Raw genomic sequence first — 18,206 nt, 5'->3', positions numbered from 1 at the left:
GCTTCTGTACTTTCCAATGCAACAAACAACCTCATATGATGCTTCTGCATTAGGAACAAATCCAAGTTAAATGTGGGTACCCATCCAGCTTCTAATGAAAAAAAATTCACAGTAATCAATGTATTTTTGTGGTAAACAGATATGAGATGACTTTAGCCTTCCTGAGATCATGTTTTCACAGACCAGGACTTTATCTCACACGAAATTCTTACATGGCTCTTATATCTACTACGTAAGACACCCATAATCATTAAGATTATAGATCACTTCTTTAATTCCTGCCCATAAGTAAAATGTTAATGATGATTTTATTGTAATAACACTTCTTTCAAATGAAGTGAAATAATTTATACTTTAACTTGATGTAAAATAATAATTTTTTTGACAAAGAGAACTTTAAAAGAAACTCCAAGAATGAAATTTATTTTATTTTTATTAGGGTCACAAATCCCTAAAACATATCAAGAGATTTCATGGAGTCTAACAGTAACTTAAGTGGCAAAGGTTAATGAAAGACCCATCAGGGGAGACAAAGACACTTAAAGATATTCCATGCATAGCTAGAAAATACTGAAAACTAAATCCACTGGTAGGTAAGACGACTGACCTCAGAGAAGGAACTTTAAAGCAAAGAAATCCTGAATAGGGCAATTTTGGAAAGGAAACACTTCGGTGGGAGAAGTAGGTTAAAAGTAGCAGAGAGATATAGAAACTCTATGGCAAAGATGGGAACGAGGTCAAAATAAGAGCAGGAAATTTAGGATCTTGCAAGATATATATATATATATATATATTAAAAAAAAAAAAAAGGATATACAATCCCTTCCCTTCTACAGCCTCTTCTCTTAAGGGGAAAAAAAAAGTAGGAAAGAAAAATTTACTACACTAACAGAAGAGGGCTATCATGAACTTATGATAAACTACAAAACTTGTAAACCACTGCAAACTGCCAGCACTGTCCACAGAAATACTTAGGCATTATCTTTACCTATTTAAACAAAAAAAGTAGAAAAAAAAATGAGAATCTCAGCAATTCAGTTTATGGGAACCCCCTCATCCCCCCAAATGATGGTAAAACAGAAGGAACTGGAACATAACACTAAGCTTAATTAAACGTCCTCAAACAAGCAACTGGGGATAAGGCAAAACACCTAGAAACAGAAACTCAAAAACGGTGAACAGAAATGGACAAAGAGCAGGGAAGAAAAAGAGTTGGCTATCTCAGAAAAGAAATACAAAAAAAGCGACAAAATTATGTCAGAACTATTACAAGGTGCACAAGGAATACTATTCTAATGAAAATATGATAATAAATGTTGAAGAAAAGAACAAATACAATGAAAAGGAAACTGAAAAAAGAAAAAAGGATCAGTGAGAACGTGGCTTCAATGAATGTGATCGAAACAGCAAAGAAGGCTGTTTTCTTACAATTAAGGTATTTTAAAAAGATACACGAGACAATGGAACAGAAATAACATTAAACTATAATTCAAGAAAGTTTTCTAGAATCTAAATAGTGAAAGAGCTCATTGGATACAGTGAAAACTAACCCAATGATAAACTTCAATACATATCCTTGTAAAACTGTTTAACTTTAAAGGAATCTTGACAGCTTCAATACAAAGATTAAACATCTTATAAGGGCAATAGAATTCAATTAGTATCAAACTTCTCGAAAAACAACAACAATATCATGAAAAAGCCAGGCAATAATGGAAGAGCATTTTTTTTTAACTCAAAGAATGAAAAAAAAAAAAACAACCCTCAAAGAATGAACACATGTAATTGCGGTTTCGGACTGTGAATTTTATATCATTATAAATAGGCTCCAACACATCTTTACTAATCAAAATAGGAACCATTACAATCAGCACACTTTTGCCAACAAGAAATATGCTTGCTAATTCCTGTAGCATAAAAATCAGTGCTTCAGGATTTGATAACTCTTGGAAAGCATTTTCTGCCTCCTGCTGGTTGTGGAAGCATTTTCCCCGCAAAAAACTGTCAAGATGCTTGAAGAAGTGGTAGTCGGCTGACAAGAAGTCAGGTGAAAATGGTGAATGAGGCAAAACTTCACAGCCCAATTCGTTCAACTTTTGAAGCATTGGTGTGCAACATGTGGTTGGGTTTTGTCATGGAGAGGAAGTGGGCCCTTTCTGTTGACCAATGCCAGCTGCAGGCATTGCAGTTTTCGGTGCATCTCATCGACTTGCTGAGCATACTTCTCAGATATAATGGTTTTGCCAGGATTCAGAAAGCTGTAGTGGATCAGACCAGTGACAGAGCACCAAACAGTGACCACGACCTTTTTCTGGTGCAAGTTTGCCTTTAGGAAGTGCTTTGGAGCTTCTTCTCAGTCCAACCACTGGGCTGGTGATCACCGGTTGTTGTATGAAACCCACTTTCCATTGTAAGTCACAATCTGATCAAGAAATGGTTCCTTATTGTTGCACAGAATAAAAGAAGATGATACTTCAAAACGGTGATTTTTCTGATTTGTGGTCAGCTCACAAGGCACCCACTTATTGGGCTTTTTCACCTTTCCAATTTGCTTCAAATGCTAAATGACCATAGAATGGTCGACACTGAATTCTTCGGCAACTTCTCGTATAATTATAAGAGGATCCGTTTTGATGATGCCCTCAATTGGTCATTTCCAACTTCTGATGGCTGGCCACTACACTCGTCTTCAAGGCTCTTGTCTTCTTTGCAAAACTTCTTGAACCACCACTGTGCTGTGTGTTTGTTAGCAGTTCCTGAGCCAAATGCGTTGTTGATGTTGCAAGTTGTCTCTGCTGCTTTACGACCCATTTTGAACTCAAATATAAGAAAATCACTTAAATTTGCTTTTTTGTCTAACATCATTTCCATAGTCTAAAATACATATAAAATACACAGCAAGTAATAAGTCATTAGCAAAAAAAAAAAAAACCACACACACAGTGAAAGCCATGTAGTAAAATGAGGTATAACATAACCATATTTATTTAAGAATGTATTCAATATCAAATGGTAAATTTCAACAAGGCAAAAATCACAATTACTTTCGCACCAACCTAATAGAACAGTTCATTGAATGTTATATGAATAAAAGATAGGAGTTACAGGCAACTGGTAGGAATGAAAAGACACCATGAAAAATAGACAAATCAGATAATAAAAGACGAAGCCAATGGGATTAGAGGCATTTAAGAACATAAAACTTTACAAAAATAAATAAAATTGGAAGGTAATACTTAAAACTACAAAACTTATTTAAACTCCAAAAGGAGTTTCAATATAGAAGAAAAGAAAACAATACAAAGAAATAAACACAGCAAATATAAAACACATGACTGATTATACCTTAAAATAACACGAGATAAGACAAAAAAAACTTACAGTTTTATAAACAGATAAAACAGGTCTTAGCTTTAATTATTTAAAAAAAATATTTTCAATTTGGTTCCTAAAATGAGACCCTCAAGTATGTTGTATATAAGAAATACATCCCAAACAAAATGATTCAGCAAGGCTAAAAGGAAAGGAATGAGTAAAGACAGGAATGCCAAGCAAATGGATGTAAAAAGAGATAAAGAGGAAGGTGTCTGTGAGATACTAATATCAGACAAAGAAAAATGCAAACTAAAGAGTACTAAATATGACAAAGGAGAAAACTTTTTAATGCTAGAAGTCACAATTTAAAATGAAGACATTATAATTATGAATAGCTATGCAACAACATTGCAATCACCTTTATAAAAGTAAAAATCCAAAGACATGCCAAAAGAAAAGACACTAGAACAGATCAAGTAGATAAAAATAAAGATATGAAAACCTAAACAGCATAATAAGATATTTTGGATGCATATTAAACTTTATATCTTACTATTAGAGAATAAACCTTCCTCTCCAACATACATGAGACATTCACAAAAAAAGATTATACCTTAGGTTACACATAAAATATAAGCAAGTTCCATAAAGTAGAATATTATAATTTTTCTAAGCACAAGGCAATAAAACTAAAAAACTATTAACAGTAACAGTATGCGTACAATGTTTATTTTAATACTAACTACCTAAGGATCAACTTAGAGGCAGTGAGCTGATACTCTCAATCTAAAGCAGCACTATTGAGAATTTGGGTCAGACAGTACTTTTGGGGCCTGTCCTGTGTACTGTAGGGCACATAACAGCACCTCCTAGATGCCAGTAACACTGCCTTCCCCCCCAGTAGGACAACCAAAAATGTCTCCAGACATCTCCAGTGTCCCCTTGGGAGGCAAAATACTAAACCTTCGAGAACATTGTCCAAAGAGAAAATGACAAAGCTCTCAAAAAGGAAAATCAGTTGACTGAAGTTTATTTTTTACTGGGATATAGCTGGTTAACAACCAGTGTTGTGATAGTTTCAGTTCAGTTCAGTTCCGTTGCTCAGTCATGTCTGACTCTTTGCGACCCCATGAATCGCAGCATGCCAGGCCTCCCTGTCCATCACCAACTCCCGGAGTTTACCTAAACTCGTGTCCATCGAGTCGGTGATGCCATCCAACCATCTCATTCTCTGTCGTCCCCTTCTCCTCCTGCCCTCAATCTTTCCCAGCATTAGGGTCTTTTCCAATGAGTCAACTCTCTGCATCAGGTGGCCAAAGTATTGGAGTTTCAGCTTCAAATCAGTCTTTCCAATGACACCCAGGACTGATCTCCTTTAGGATGGACTGGTTGGATCTCCTTGCAGTCCAAGGGACTCTCAAGAGTCTTCTCCAACACCACAGTTCCAAAGTATCAATTCTTCGGCGCTCGGCTTTCTTTATAGTCCAACTCTCACAACCATACATGACTACTGGAAAAACCATAGCCTTGACTAGACGGACCTTTGTGGGCAAAGTAATGTCTCTGCTTTTTAATATGCTGTCTAGGTTGGTCATAACTTTCCTTCCAAGGAGTAAGTGTCTTTTAATCTCATTGCTGCAATCACCATCTGCAGTGATCTTGGAGCCCAGAAAAATAAAGTCAGCCACTGTTTCCCCATCTATCCACCATGAAGAGATGGGACCAGATGCCATGATCTTAGTTTTCTGAATGTTGAGCTTTAAGCCAACTTTTTTCACACTCCTCTTTCACTTTCATCAAGACGCTCTTTGGTTCTTCTTCACTTTCTGCCATAAGGGTGGTGTCATCTGCATATCTGAGGTTATTGATATTTCTCCCAGCAATCTTGATTCCAGCTTGTGCTTCCTCCAGCCCAGTGTTTCTCATGATGGACTCTGCATATAAGTTAAATAAGCAGGGTGACAATATACAGCCTTGACGTACTCCTTTTCCTATTTGGAACCAGTCTGTTCTTCCCTGTCCAGTTCTAACTGTTGCTTCCTGACCTGCATACAGGTTTCTCAAGAGGCAGGTCATGTGGTCTGGTATTCCCATCTCTTGAAGAATTTTCCACAGTTTATTGTGATCCACACAGTCAAAGGCTTTGGCATAGTCAATAAAGCAGAAATAGACTGAGGTTTAGAGAGTTAAATTAAGCATGAGGCTGAAGCTAAATACAACCGTTACAGGTCCAGCTAGGATTTATAGAGAGAGAAGGGTAAGGATTAGGATAATTTGTAATAGAAATCCGAGCGAGTTAATGAAGGCAGATATTACCTCTGGGTGGTTAGCTTTCATATAAGTTGTGTTTGTTATATAATAAGTTTGTCTCTCTTATGTTTGTGCATCAGTTAGCATATTTTAGTCACTCTAGAAAACAGATTTTTCATGGCTGACATTTGTTTTGATTGGTTAATACCTATGTTGAAACTACTATTAAATATTTTAATACTGACTGTAAAGAAAAAATAATGTCAAAATAGGGAGTTCCCTGGTGGCCTAATTGTTAGGATTCTGGGCTTTCACTCTTGTGGCCCAGATTTAGTCCCTGATCAGGGAAATGAGATCCTGCAAGCTGCCATATGCCTCCCCCGCCCCGCCCCAAAAAAAGGTTATTTCAAAATAGATAGCTAAAAGGAAAAAGTTAATGTTTACTAGAAAGCTGCTAGTTTCAACAGTTTAGGGTAAGTGGACCAAGTAGTAAAACAATTAAGGAGTCATGTCACCACCACCACGTGTGTACGCTCAGTCAGATCCTACTCCTTGCAACCCCATGGACTGTAGCCTGCCAGGCTCCTCTGTCAATGGAATTTTCCAGGCAAGAAATACTGGAGCGGGTTTGCAATTTCCTATTCCAGGGGATTTTCCCAACCCAGGGATAGAAACCATGTCTCTTGTGTCTCGTGCACTGGCTGGATACCTGTTAATACTTGCCAATAGATACCTACTAATAGCTGGTATTTATTACTCTATAGCCTAGTGGTTGAGGTTGTGGACTTTGCTGTTAGCCAGACATTAATCCAAGTCCTAACTCTGCCTATACAACTTTGGGCAAGTTGCTTACCTTTTTTAAATCTTCTATTTATCTGTTTTATGGGAATAATGTGCAGGATTCTTGTAGGACTCAATACAATCAAGCATGCCAAGGGCTTACAGTAAGAGACACCAATTCTGGAGCCAGGCTGCTTAGGTTTGAATTCCACACAGCAATTCGTCAGCTGTGTGACCTTGGGCAACTTATTCAACCTCTGTGCTGCAGTTCTCTCATCAGTAAATGGGGGTGATAAAAGTACCTATCTCAAGAGTTCTTGTGAAGACTACATAAGTTAATTGACAAAAGTGATTTGAATAGTACCTAGCACACAGCAAGCACTGCACGCATGGTAGTTATTTTCATTATTAAACTGAGCCTCTACAGAATAAGAAATCAAAAAATATTAGAAATTGTTATCATCATTACATACCTAATATTATCATCACTACAGCTTTTTCAAGAGGCTTGGTGATAAAGAGAAAGAAAATATATTTACTTTTTCTTTTAAACATCGAAGAACTAAGCATATCATAGAGAAAGGGAACAATCAATACAGAAAGAGACTTCTCTGAAAACATAATAGACAAGGAATCATTTATGAGATGAAGCCCTGAGGACCTCAGTTTCCCTCTTTGTAAATATCATCTGAAGAATCTAAGAGACACAACTTTAAAAGATACTTTGGATGAAGGTTTAAGACAGAATATATATCTTTAAATATACCTTTGAACACATAGACACACATTTACATTTCTTCTACAGAATGCATTTTCCTTTAATAGCTACTTGGTTTTAAAATATTTAGCTTCTCTTTTAAAGATCTACCCACAAACTCTTTCATCTCCCCAAAAGTTCACTTAAAATGGAAATTTTAAGCAAAATTCAGGAAGAAAATATATACAATAGAATGGGAAAAGGTTACAAGTAAGCAAAGATTTTTCTTTTAAGTATTTGTTTTTAAATTTCATGTTTGGACTAATTATCAACAATATCCATCAGGGAAACGACACTAGTAGATGTCTATGGACCAAAATCAAATATTGGAGTTATATATTTATATACGTATAGAAAGTTAAGATTAACAACAAATGAATTTAATTTTCACCTCTGTGATTGCGGGGCAGCCACAGAGCAACCACTATGTCTCAGACACCAAGGGTTAAGGAATAATCAAAGTGGAAAAGCAACAATGAAATTTTCTCATTCCAACACAATCTGCCTATAAAAGGAACAGATCTGGAAAGACAGTCTTAACTCTATCATTAAACACATCCTTTTGGTCAGTGAAAATGAGTACCACTACGCTAATTTCACAAAGATTTCTGGACAGTCTAGCTACTTAGAAAGTTGTTATATAGTATCGTAATAAACTCATACGTTTAAATAATATTACATATTACTGCCCACTCTTTAAAGAAAATAGAAAATAACCACATAAACCAAAAGTGCTTTATCAATTAAGTCACGTTCTAATGATTTACAATTTAAAAAGTGATTCCTTGAGAAAGCATTCCTTTTGCTTTCTTTCCTTGATTATTCCATAATACCATCTCTCAGGGAAGAAAAGTCCCTAAAATTAACACCTACAGGGAAAAAAAAAATTTAAGCTTTATACCAAAGTAGGAACCATATTTATAGGAAAATGCAGCTCATTTGAAGCTGCCTCTGTTCAGAAGGGACCCTGAGAAAAGATAACACAGAAAACAGGATTCTTTACCATTGTCACTGGAACCTTAATGCCCACATATATTTGTTTCTATCCTGTAATTCCTGGCATATCTACCTAATCAGAATATTAAACAGTTATTCTTTTTTTTTTATGATCTGTATGCTTTTTATATCCCTTTTTTTAAAAAAATTAGTTTATTTTCTATTTTTTAACTTTACAATATTGTATTTGTTTTGCCATACATTGACATGAATCCACCATGGGTAAACAGTCATTCTTGAATGACCTTTATTTCTCTGCCAATAAGGAAAGTTACTTTTCTACCCACCCCCCCCACCTCAAACAGCTCATCAAATGGAAGACCAGAGGATATATGGCAGGTGGTGATGGGAGGGGTAGGGAGGTGGGGTGGAGCAGAACTAAAGTCCAACAGGAATCATTATCATTCAGACCCCTTGACCTTTCTGCATCTTTCCACTCACCTGTGTGAAGAGATAGCAAGGGAAAACAAACCCCATAGAAATAAGGGAGAGCTGAGCACTGTAAAGTATTATTTCATTTAATCTTCCTACAGTACAGGTGATGACTTTGCAGTCTAGACTGATGCCCTGTAGAAAGGATTCTCAGCAAGTAGGTCCTAGAACTGGGATGAGAACCTGGTGAGTGATTTAAAACGTGTGCTCCATTTCTTTCCCATGTCACTCTTCCTCTCTAGCAGCATGACCCTATTGTCCAAATACATAATCCTGTCTTTTTTAATAAAAAGCACTTTCATTATGGAAATTTTCAAAAAACCCTCAAAGTAGAGCGATGCACTCCCATGTGTCCGGTGTGCCATTCTGGTTTCACCTGCCCTCTTGCTACCACTTTTTTCTCTGACATATTTAAAAACAAATCCAAGACATTTTGTTTGAACTTCAGAATGTCTCTAACAAACCAGATCTTGAACAAACCGATGTAACATTACCACACCCCAAAAAATTATTCCTGAGTATTGCTGTATGCCCAATTACTCTTATCTTACCCTAAAATTTCTCTGCTTATCTGAAAAATGTCTTCTTGCAATCAATTTGGATCAAGATCCAAACAAAATCACAAGGTCCACACATTACTTTTGGAAGACGTATCTCTCTAATGAATGCCGGTTATCTTGATCTCCTTCCTTTTCTTTTTTTAAAAAATGCCACTTATATGTAGTCTTTATGGTTGATAGAAGGTGTTTCTCTAGCTCCTTTATTTCCTATAAACTGCTAAGGGCTTGATCAGATCGTGGTTCACTTTTTTCATCGTTGTCTCAAAGCTGCTCAGGTGGTACTGCTGACTCCCTACTGCATCACCTCAGGAGGCAGTTAATATCCAGCTGCCTTCTATTAGTGTTACAGTAATAGATAGTACTTCAGGCAATTTGAGTTTCTAAAAGCTTATCTGAGACCATATATTCAAGGCAATATGCACATGGTGATCAAGAACACAGATTAATTGAGAGCTGACTGGGAGACAACAGTGGTTATCACTCAATAGACCAGGAACTGTTTGTTCTCTCGGTAGGTAAGAGGCTGTAAAGTGGGGAAGAGATGAAGGGTTTGACTCGAGATGGAGAAGAGCCCAGGAGATGAACACAATGCTCAAAAGAACAAGATACTGAGTTCCAGTTATAGTTCTAAAAGACATTTTACATACCTCTATCAGTAAGTCTTTCCAAATAAAGTCACAGAGAATTTTAGAGTTATTTATTTTATGATGTTAATTCACCAAGATAGTCTTAGGAATTTTTCTACCTTTCCTGCTAAAGAGAAAGGTGCTGATCTCTAAGCCAAAGGTTCTCAACTTGACCTCAAAGTATATTCTCCTGGGAAGCTTTAAAAATTCCAAGGTGTGGGTCCCACCCAATCCTAATTCAACTGCTCTAGGCTGGGGACCAGAGATCTGGTATTATTTAAAAGTCTATCCAGGTGACTCTAAAATGCAGCCGTAATTGAGAACCATTGTTATTAGCTAAAAATAAGGACAACAGCAGCTAATATTTACTAAGCAAATATTATGTGTCAGGTACAATTCTAAGCACTTCACATGTACTAGTCTCATTTGCTATATTACAACTGAGGAAACAGAGATCAGGTAACTTGCCTGAGGACACAGAGCAAGCTAATAGCCCAGTTAGTACTTTACCAACAGGAAGTTTGAATCCAAAACCCGTGCTCTTAATTACCATGATATACTGACTCCTAAGCATGACTTATATTTAACTGCAGATAAAATTATCGAAGAAAAAAACCAATACAAAAAGATAATTAACTTTCTCCTCCTTAGAAGCAGTAGAGTGGTATCTTGTTGCAAGGGAACCAACACAAGCTTATTAGAAAAGTGGACAAGACAGACAAGAATCTTCTCTTCCCAAAAGAAGATTCAAATTTAAGATTTCCAGACATTTCAATAATTTCCCACATATCCTATGGAGCATAGTTACTCAATGTTAAGTACCTAATACGGCTTCAGTTTTAAAACTCTGGGCAGTAATATATTGAAAATGTCCTACCTATTTCGGTTCTACTAACTCCAATTCCATTGTAAATTCTCAAGTAATTAAAGTGACAAGAATCAGAATCTTCGATGTCAAAGTCACCAAATTTGATGCGCACTCTCTCTCCCGTCTTTACACGAATCTCCCATTCGCAAACAGTGCTGTTAGGATAGGTGTGTGGGTAGTTTATAGACGTCAGGGTTCCACTTTCAGGACCTAGTACAGTATGTCCACATCCATCACCTTTAAAAAAAAAAGTTAAAAAAGTGATATATTATTCTTTACATCTTTAACTTACACTATAAATAATCGGGGTTCTGTGAACATTTTAAAATATGTATGACATCAGATATTTTATACCAACCACCAATACCTCCCATTCACAAGATAAACTAGATGACATGGTTGACTTGATGACTAGATGACTTGGTAAATCTACTTGTATGAGCCAGGAGAAGCCAGGTTAGGTCAAAATAATCAATGGTTAGCTTTATGAGTTCAAAGAACTTTCCAATTAGAATAAACAGGAGTAAACATAACAATTATACCATATTTATATATACATATCATAATAAATCCAATCTTTAAGAGTATTAATTCACAGTAATTGTTCAAAATAAATAAAACTATAAAAATAAATCTACATGATCAATTTCATCTATTTACTTACAAATACTGCAAGCCTCTTCTAAAATCTCTGTAAGAAGTTGAATGATTTCTAAAAATACTTAATCTACACTAAAGACTGAGGCTTCCCAGGTGGTACAAGTGGTAGAAGAACCTGCCCACCAATGCAGGAGACTTAAGAGATGGGGCTTCGACCCTTTGGTAGGGAAGATCCCCTGGAGGAGGGCACAGCAACCCTTCACATCTTGGTAGCAGCATTATTTGTTCCAGAAATTCCCTCAGCAACTGAATATGGAAACCTAGCTAACTTAACATATTGTTTGTAAAAATCCAATATCTGCATTCTTCCCTTTATCATAAAATGTGCTATTTCACTGAGTACCTGGAAAGAGACAATAATACTGATTAAAAAGTTTCAGCTGCTGCTCCAATTGTATCATTTAGCATTCCTTAATGATGGGATTCAAATAAATGTCTAATAGGAAAATGAATACATCCTTTCAAAATAACAGTATTTTCTCCTTCAAAAGAGCTGTTTATAATCACCTTTCGGAATAGTTCAGAACTTAAAAAAAAAAAAAACTATTAAAAGTGACACTTCTGAGTTTTAAACTCAATATGGAAACAGATCAATTTAAGAAAATTTTCTATTATCTTGATTTTTTATTTTTAAGAACAATGCAAGGCTGATTTTATTTACTAGAACAGAGTTTTAAAAGCCTATGAATAAGAACATAGTATCTAGCAAGTAGCAGTTGTAAAATAAATGTTTATTTGCAAGGAGATCCAACCAGTCCATCCTAAAGGGAATCAGTCCTGAATATTCATTCGAAGGACTGATGCTGAAGCTGAAACTGCAATACTGTGACCACCAGATGCGAAGAGCTGACTCATTTGAAAAGACCCTGATGCTGGGAAAGATTGAAGGCAGGAGGAGAAGGGGACGACAGAGGATAAGATGGTTGGATGGCATCACCAACTCCATGGGCATGAGTTTGAGTAAACTCCGGGAGTTGGTGATGGACAGGGAGGCCTGGCGAGCTGCAGTCCATGGGGTTGCAAAGAGTCGGACACGACTGAACGACTGAACTGAACTGAATTGAATGAATAAAGAAACTATACATTAACCTATGAAAAAGTTATCTCTAACGAGTCCCAAAACTAGCTTCAAGGAAGGAACAACAACTCTGTACCTAGATTCTGAGGACAATACTTAGTATTTTTTGCTAATAAAGAAATTTTACTCTCAAATCCACATTCGTATTGCTACTTAGTCTACTAAGGTCAAAGCCAACATCTGGCTTCTTAAATCAATCTCTCTCTGTTGGTAGCTTTAACCAACATTGTGCTTAGTCACTCAGTTGTGTCCGACTCTTTGTGACCCCATGGACTGCAGCCCGCCACGTCCCTCTGTCCATGGGGATTCTCCAGACAAGAATCCTGGAGTGGGTTGCCATGCCCTCCTCCAGGGGACCTTCCCATGTCTCCCTCATTGCGGGCAGATTCTTTACCATCTGACCCACCAGGACTTCATTTGTCTTCTACACCTGCCTTCACTCCACACACACAAAAATGAGGCATTGTGGCTCAATAATATCATAATACAGAAAGGCACTATTAAATAAACCTGTGAGTTTTTGTGATACATCCACTGATCTTTTACAAATATAAAATTTAGAACGTTATACAACTCAGAGGAATAGAAAATAACCACAAATTTCCCCTGAAATTACCATGAAAATACCTTTAATATCTCTACTGGATATCATCTAAATTAAAAACACAGGGATACAAAAACCTCCCTTGTGAAAATAAATGAGTTATAATTTAAATAACTTTTGAATAATCACCAGCATTTTTCCTTAGAGAAAAAGGCCACCATCCTAAGCGATCTTCTATTAATAGCAATATGAAACAAGTCAGAAATGTACTCTTACCACCAAAAAGATGAAACCAAGCTTTCTGGAAGTGTTTCAGTCTTTAAAAAGTAACCCTGAATAAATGAAGTAATTCAAAATATAAGTGTATTTTCTTTAGTATGTATAAAACTAAGGCAGTTTTTTAAGTGATTAGAAGTGTTGATGAATTTCAGAAAGCCAAGAATTTTGCTATTAACAGCTGAAGTCAGAACTTAGTAATGGCAGATTGTGGCATTTCATGTATTCCCCACAGGCTATTATTTAACCTAAGGTTGTCATGTAAAAATGAATTTTTCAAAAAGACTACAAGCAGAGTGTCAGGAGATATCTTTTTCAGATATCAATTTTTAGATATCTTTATGTTCATATTTGTTTGATTCTTCATAAATACACAAAATGTCTTTTTGCCTTTTCCCCTATGCACTGTAGTTCTTACAAAAGTTAACAAAGTAAATACTAACCGATGAAAAACAGGATTCTTGCACACGTGCTGATGAAGAAAAGAATTAAAATGGAGCTGTCTTTTTTCAGTATCTTGTGTAGGGGGAGGGCATGAACAGTCCACAAGTTATGTGCCAAGAATGTTCTAAAATATGTGATGGAGTTCAGAGCTTTTCTCCTCTTGCAAACAAGATGATATGCACCAGAAACTAAAGTTAAAAGAAAGTCTCAAACCTACTGCAATCCACAAGCTTGAATATTTCATATTTCCAAGTCTATTTGATAAGTTTAACCTAATTTGATAAATAGTTTAGCTGGCCTGACCAAATACCTACTGCTATGAAGAACATGTTTAGAATATTTCAGTTGGAAAGGGACACTAGGCCAGAAGCTTTCAAATGTTTTTCTCTGTTATTACAAAGTAAGAAATGTACTTTACACTGTGACTCAATATGGTTTTAAATATATATTCTTGACCCACCAAAGGGTCCCCACTTGCACAGCAAAAAAACACTGTACCACACATCCAAAGGTGACAATGTTGGATTCTCAAATCAAAGACAGACCTTGTGCTCATTTTTGCCCCCAAATTAGAAAATGTGCTTCCAGTTTATTTCTACAGTGCTTAAAAGCGAAGCCTATTCTACACTAAAATACTTGAAATGGGACGACATATTTTAAAATAACACTAAAATCGGGAAAATATTATCAACAAATCACCTAACACATGACAGCAAAGGTTCTCAAATGGGGGTGGGGGACATTGGAGCAATTCTACCTTCCACTTGGCAGAGCATAGAGATGGGTGGGAAAGATTCCCTGGAGGAGGGCATGGCAACCCACCCAACCTGACTGAGCAACTAAACAATAACAAGAGACAGGTCACCACTGGAGGGGGAGAGTGCTACTAGCATCTAGTGGGTAGAGGCCAAAGATGCTGCTAAAGTATCTTACAAGGCACAGAACAGCCCCCAAGAATAAAAGGGTGATGGACCCAAAGTGTCAAATAGTGTCGAGGCTGAGATGGGCTGACTTGGAGAAAAGGATAGGATGTCTCCCACAGAAGATCTGAGTTAGTTCCTTTTCTTCTGGCTAAGGGTACAACCCAGGGAATAGTTTTCCCCACAAGGTCAAAGAAATAAGCAGAAAGCTTATTTTTCTTTAAGCCAAAGGAAAAAAAAGAAAAAGGTTCTTCTTATTACTCTACACCCCTCAAGTATTTTTCTTGGTCGGGGCCCCTCACTTAACATGAGTGTTTGAAAAAGGACGGTAATAGGGGTCAGGAAGTAAAAGTCTCCAGATTTTCTGCTTAGCTTTGTAACTGGAAAGAATAATAATCTGTGACCAGGCTAACACCACCTACTATTACTCACTTTCACAAGGTAGAACTGACAGAGAGTGTAACCACTACTGGAAAAATAATTTTCAAAATGGGTATCGTAGGACCAATCCATACACTCACTCTCATCAGTAACTCCACATGGCCAGCTCTTCCTCCCTCTCCAACTCCATCATCACCACCGTGCTTGTCAGCTACTTCTCCTTCTCCCCTAGATGGTCTCTACCAGACTATAGTGGACCATAAAGGGTAGAAAGCCTCTTCATGCAATTTTTGAATTTTAATTTTATTTCAGTGGAGAGAAAACACTGGAATTTGATCTCACTGCCCCTTCAGCTGCAGATTTATCTAGGGGATTACTCAGAGAACATGTGTTCACTTCCTCCGAATACTGTCAGGTCAGATGTGGTAAGCCAGATACAAATTTTGATACTGCTCCAGGAAAATAGCTGAGTAATTTTTTTTTTTTTTACTGCATATCTCAAGAGAAAACACAAGTAATGTTAATTTAAATAGCAGTGAATTAATACAACAAAGAACACATGCTTATTTTAGGCTGCTTTCTAAACTTCAAGTGTGTTTTTTAGATAAACATGTGCTCACGATGCTGATTTTATGTAACCCTCCAGCTAAGCCCATATTGTAGTCACATTACTATTAAAAATAATAGAAATTATATTTAATTTTATTAACATGAACATGAAATGACTTCTAAAAACACTTTCTTTAACAAGAACAAACACAAATGTAGGAAACTTGCATAAATAGGCCTAAAACGTAGAGCAAGGCAACTTTCATTACAATCATCATAAGCTAAGAGAGGCTTATACTTTTCCAGTGGACTTTCAAGGGTTCTTGTCATGGTGCACGGGTGAGTCTGACTGTATACTTCCTCTAAATAAGAGTCACTTCTGTCACATCTTGTAACACATCTGTGAGATCTTACAAGAAACGGAGAAGAGAGGCATTCAGAGTAGGAAAGTGTTCCGAAGAATGACTTGCAAGTATTAATCAGGATATTCTATTTCATTATTTCATTTGACTTCAATGAAGATTTTTAATGCATTATTTAGCACTAAGAATTTTCAGACTACAAAGTACTATATAAATCCTATTACTCTAAGATTTTTAAAGCTGCATCACAACAATCTCAAAAAGATACTTCAAGGCCCTACTTTAATTTCATTCATCTTTTGAAAAAATATTGCAATAAGATGGATATGTGCCGAGAGCCGTAAGAGGGTTATGGTGGCAATTTTAAGGAAAAGAAACAGCTCCCAGGTCAGTCTTCTTTAAGCCCAAACTCCTGCCTGCATGTAGTAATAATTTACAAAACTGAATCACATGAAGGAAAGTGAGATGTTTAAATCCTCTTCAATCCCCACCAAGCACACACTCCACATAGAACGCAACGGTTAAGCAAGTGGGCCCTGGGGTCACACGATGAATGTAAATGCCCTACCACACACTGTGATCTTGAGAAGGTTGTTTACTGCTGCTAAAGGTCAGTTTTTCTCAAATGGGTATACTACTATCTCAAACCACATAGGGTAAGAATTAAATAAGATACTGTATGAAAACACCTATTATCAGGCTTCCCTAGTGGCTCAAATGGTAGAGAGTCTGCCTGCCAATTCAGGAGATGCGTGTTAGATTCCAGGCCCGGGAAGATCCCACATGCCACAGAACAACTAAGTCCCTGTGTGACAACTCCTGAGCCTGAACTCTAGAGCCCAGAAGCCACAACAACTGAGCCAGCGTGCTGCAACTACTGAAGCCACATACCCTAGAGACCGTGCTTTGTAACAAGAGAAGCCACCGTAATGAGAAGCCCGTGCGAGAGTAGCCGCGCTTGCAGCAACTAGAGGAAAGCCCACAGAGCAACAACAACCCAGCACGACCAAAAATAAATAAATACATAAGTAAATAAAAAGATAAAACGAAGCAAAAAAAACCCTCCCTACTATCAAGGGCCTAATCCACAATAATGTGCTCAATAAATGTCTGAGGGTATTATTACAGCCATAAAGACCAGAAAGGCTTTTGCTTATCATATGTAGATCCGGGGAGTTGGGCACAGCCTCGCTAAGCCATCAGAACAATGGCTCATTACTTTAGAAGATTTACAGCAGCTTTAAAATGTCCTGTGAAAAGTATAAATCATGAGAAAGTAATTCTCACTAATCTTCTCCCGGATGACCTCTACTTCACTTCAGTGACTCATGAAAACACAACTTAGACTTTGTTTTTGCTATTACTGTAGACTCCTCCCACCTGTGAAATGTCAGAAACTTTAATATCTCACTCCTTTGGTCAGTCTCCTGACCCTTCGGCTCTCTTACACCCACTGCTCGTTTTCTGTGAACTTCTCTCTTTTCTCCCCATCTATTATGTTGCCCTTAGCTTCACTTCTTTCCCCACCCAGCCTGGATCTCACATCCAGTGTGTGAACTACACTCTTCCTAGTACCTTCACTTCCTGGCCACTATGCCTTCTTGAGGATCTATCTGCCTGGGAAACCCTCCACCTGGGATCAAGTGATCTCTCTGCCCAGGAGCCAAGCACGACTGGAAAAAAAAAAAAAAAAATCACAGTCTAAGGAACAGCTGTCATTACAATAATGGATCCTGGTCTCAGATGGGCATTGAAAGTCACCAGTATTTTTACTCAGTGCTTCTCAAAATTTTGTCAACATTAGAACATTAGGTTCTCAGGCCCCCATCTCTGTTTCAACAGATTATAATAAATATGGCAGAAAAATTATCTGAAACTTGGAAATAGGCTAAAAAAAAAGGTGAGCAGCAGAACCTTTAAATGCCATAGGGACCAAAAGCTGCCCAAAAATTACAGAGCAAAGTATTTAATTGGACTTGTAATTTATCATCAACTAAAGGTCCTAGTCTTCATTGCACATAAACTTGCAGATTTTTTTAAATTAATTTATTTTTTAATTGAAGGACAATTGCTTTATAGTATTCTGTTGGTTTCTACCAAACATCAACATGAACCAGCCATAGGGTTTACCTATGTCCCTCCTCTCTCATTTGAACAGCCCTCCCACCTCCCTCCCCATCCCACCCCTCTAAGTTGTTACGGAGTCCCAGTTTGAGTTCCCTGAGTCATACAGCACTGGTTATCTATTTTACATATGGTAATGTATGTTTCCATGTTACTCTCTCTATACATCCTACCTTCTCCTTCCTCCTCTCAAGCTATGTCCCTAAGTCTGTTCTCAACGTCTGTGTCTCCACGGCTGCCCTGCAAATAGGTTCAACAGTACCATCTTTCTAGATTCCATATCT

General features: G+C 37.2%; 1 protein-coding gene across 2 annotated transcripts in view; it reads right to left on the bottom strand.

Annotated features, from left to right (window-relative positions):
* The window catches only part of DCBLD2 (discoidin, CUB and LCCL domain containing 2), a 76,047-nt gene that overhangs the window by 44,475 nt on the left and 13,366 nt on the right, over nt 1–18,206 (bottom strand). For both annotated transcript variants that reach the window (XM_081572504.1, XM_081572505.1), the window contains exon 2: nt 10,594–10,821. In XM_081572504.1, the coding sequence (XP_081428630.1) occupies nt 10,594–10,821 (228 nt within the window). The remainder of the gene's footprint in view (nt 1–10,593; nt 10,822–18,206) is intronic.

The sequence above is a fragment of the Giraffa tippelskirchi genome, chromosome 2 (genome assembly GCF_054371585.1).
Source record: "Giraffa tippelskirchi isolate mGirTip1 chromosome 2, T2T-mGirTip1v1.2.pri, whole genome shotgun sequence".
NCBI lineage: Eukaryota > Metazoa > Chordata > Mammalia > Artiodactyla > Giraffidae > Giraffa > Giraffa tippelskirchi.
This window is presented reverse-complemented; position numbering and strand designations above follow the sequence as displayed.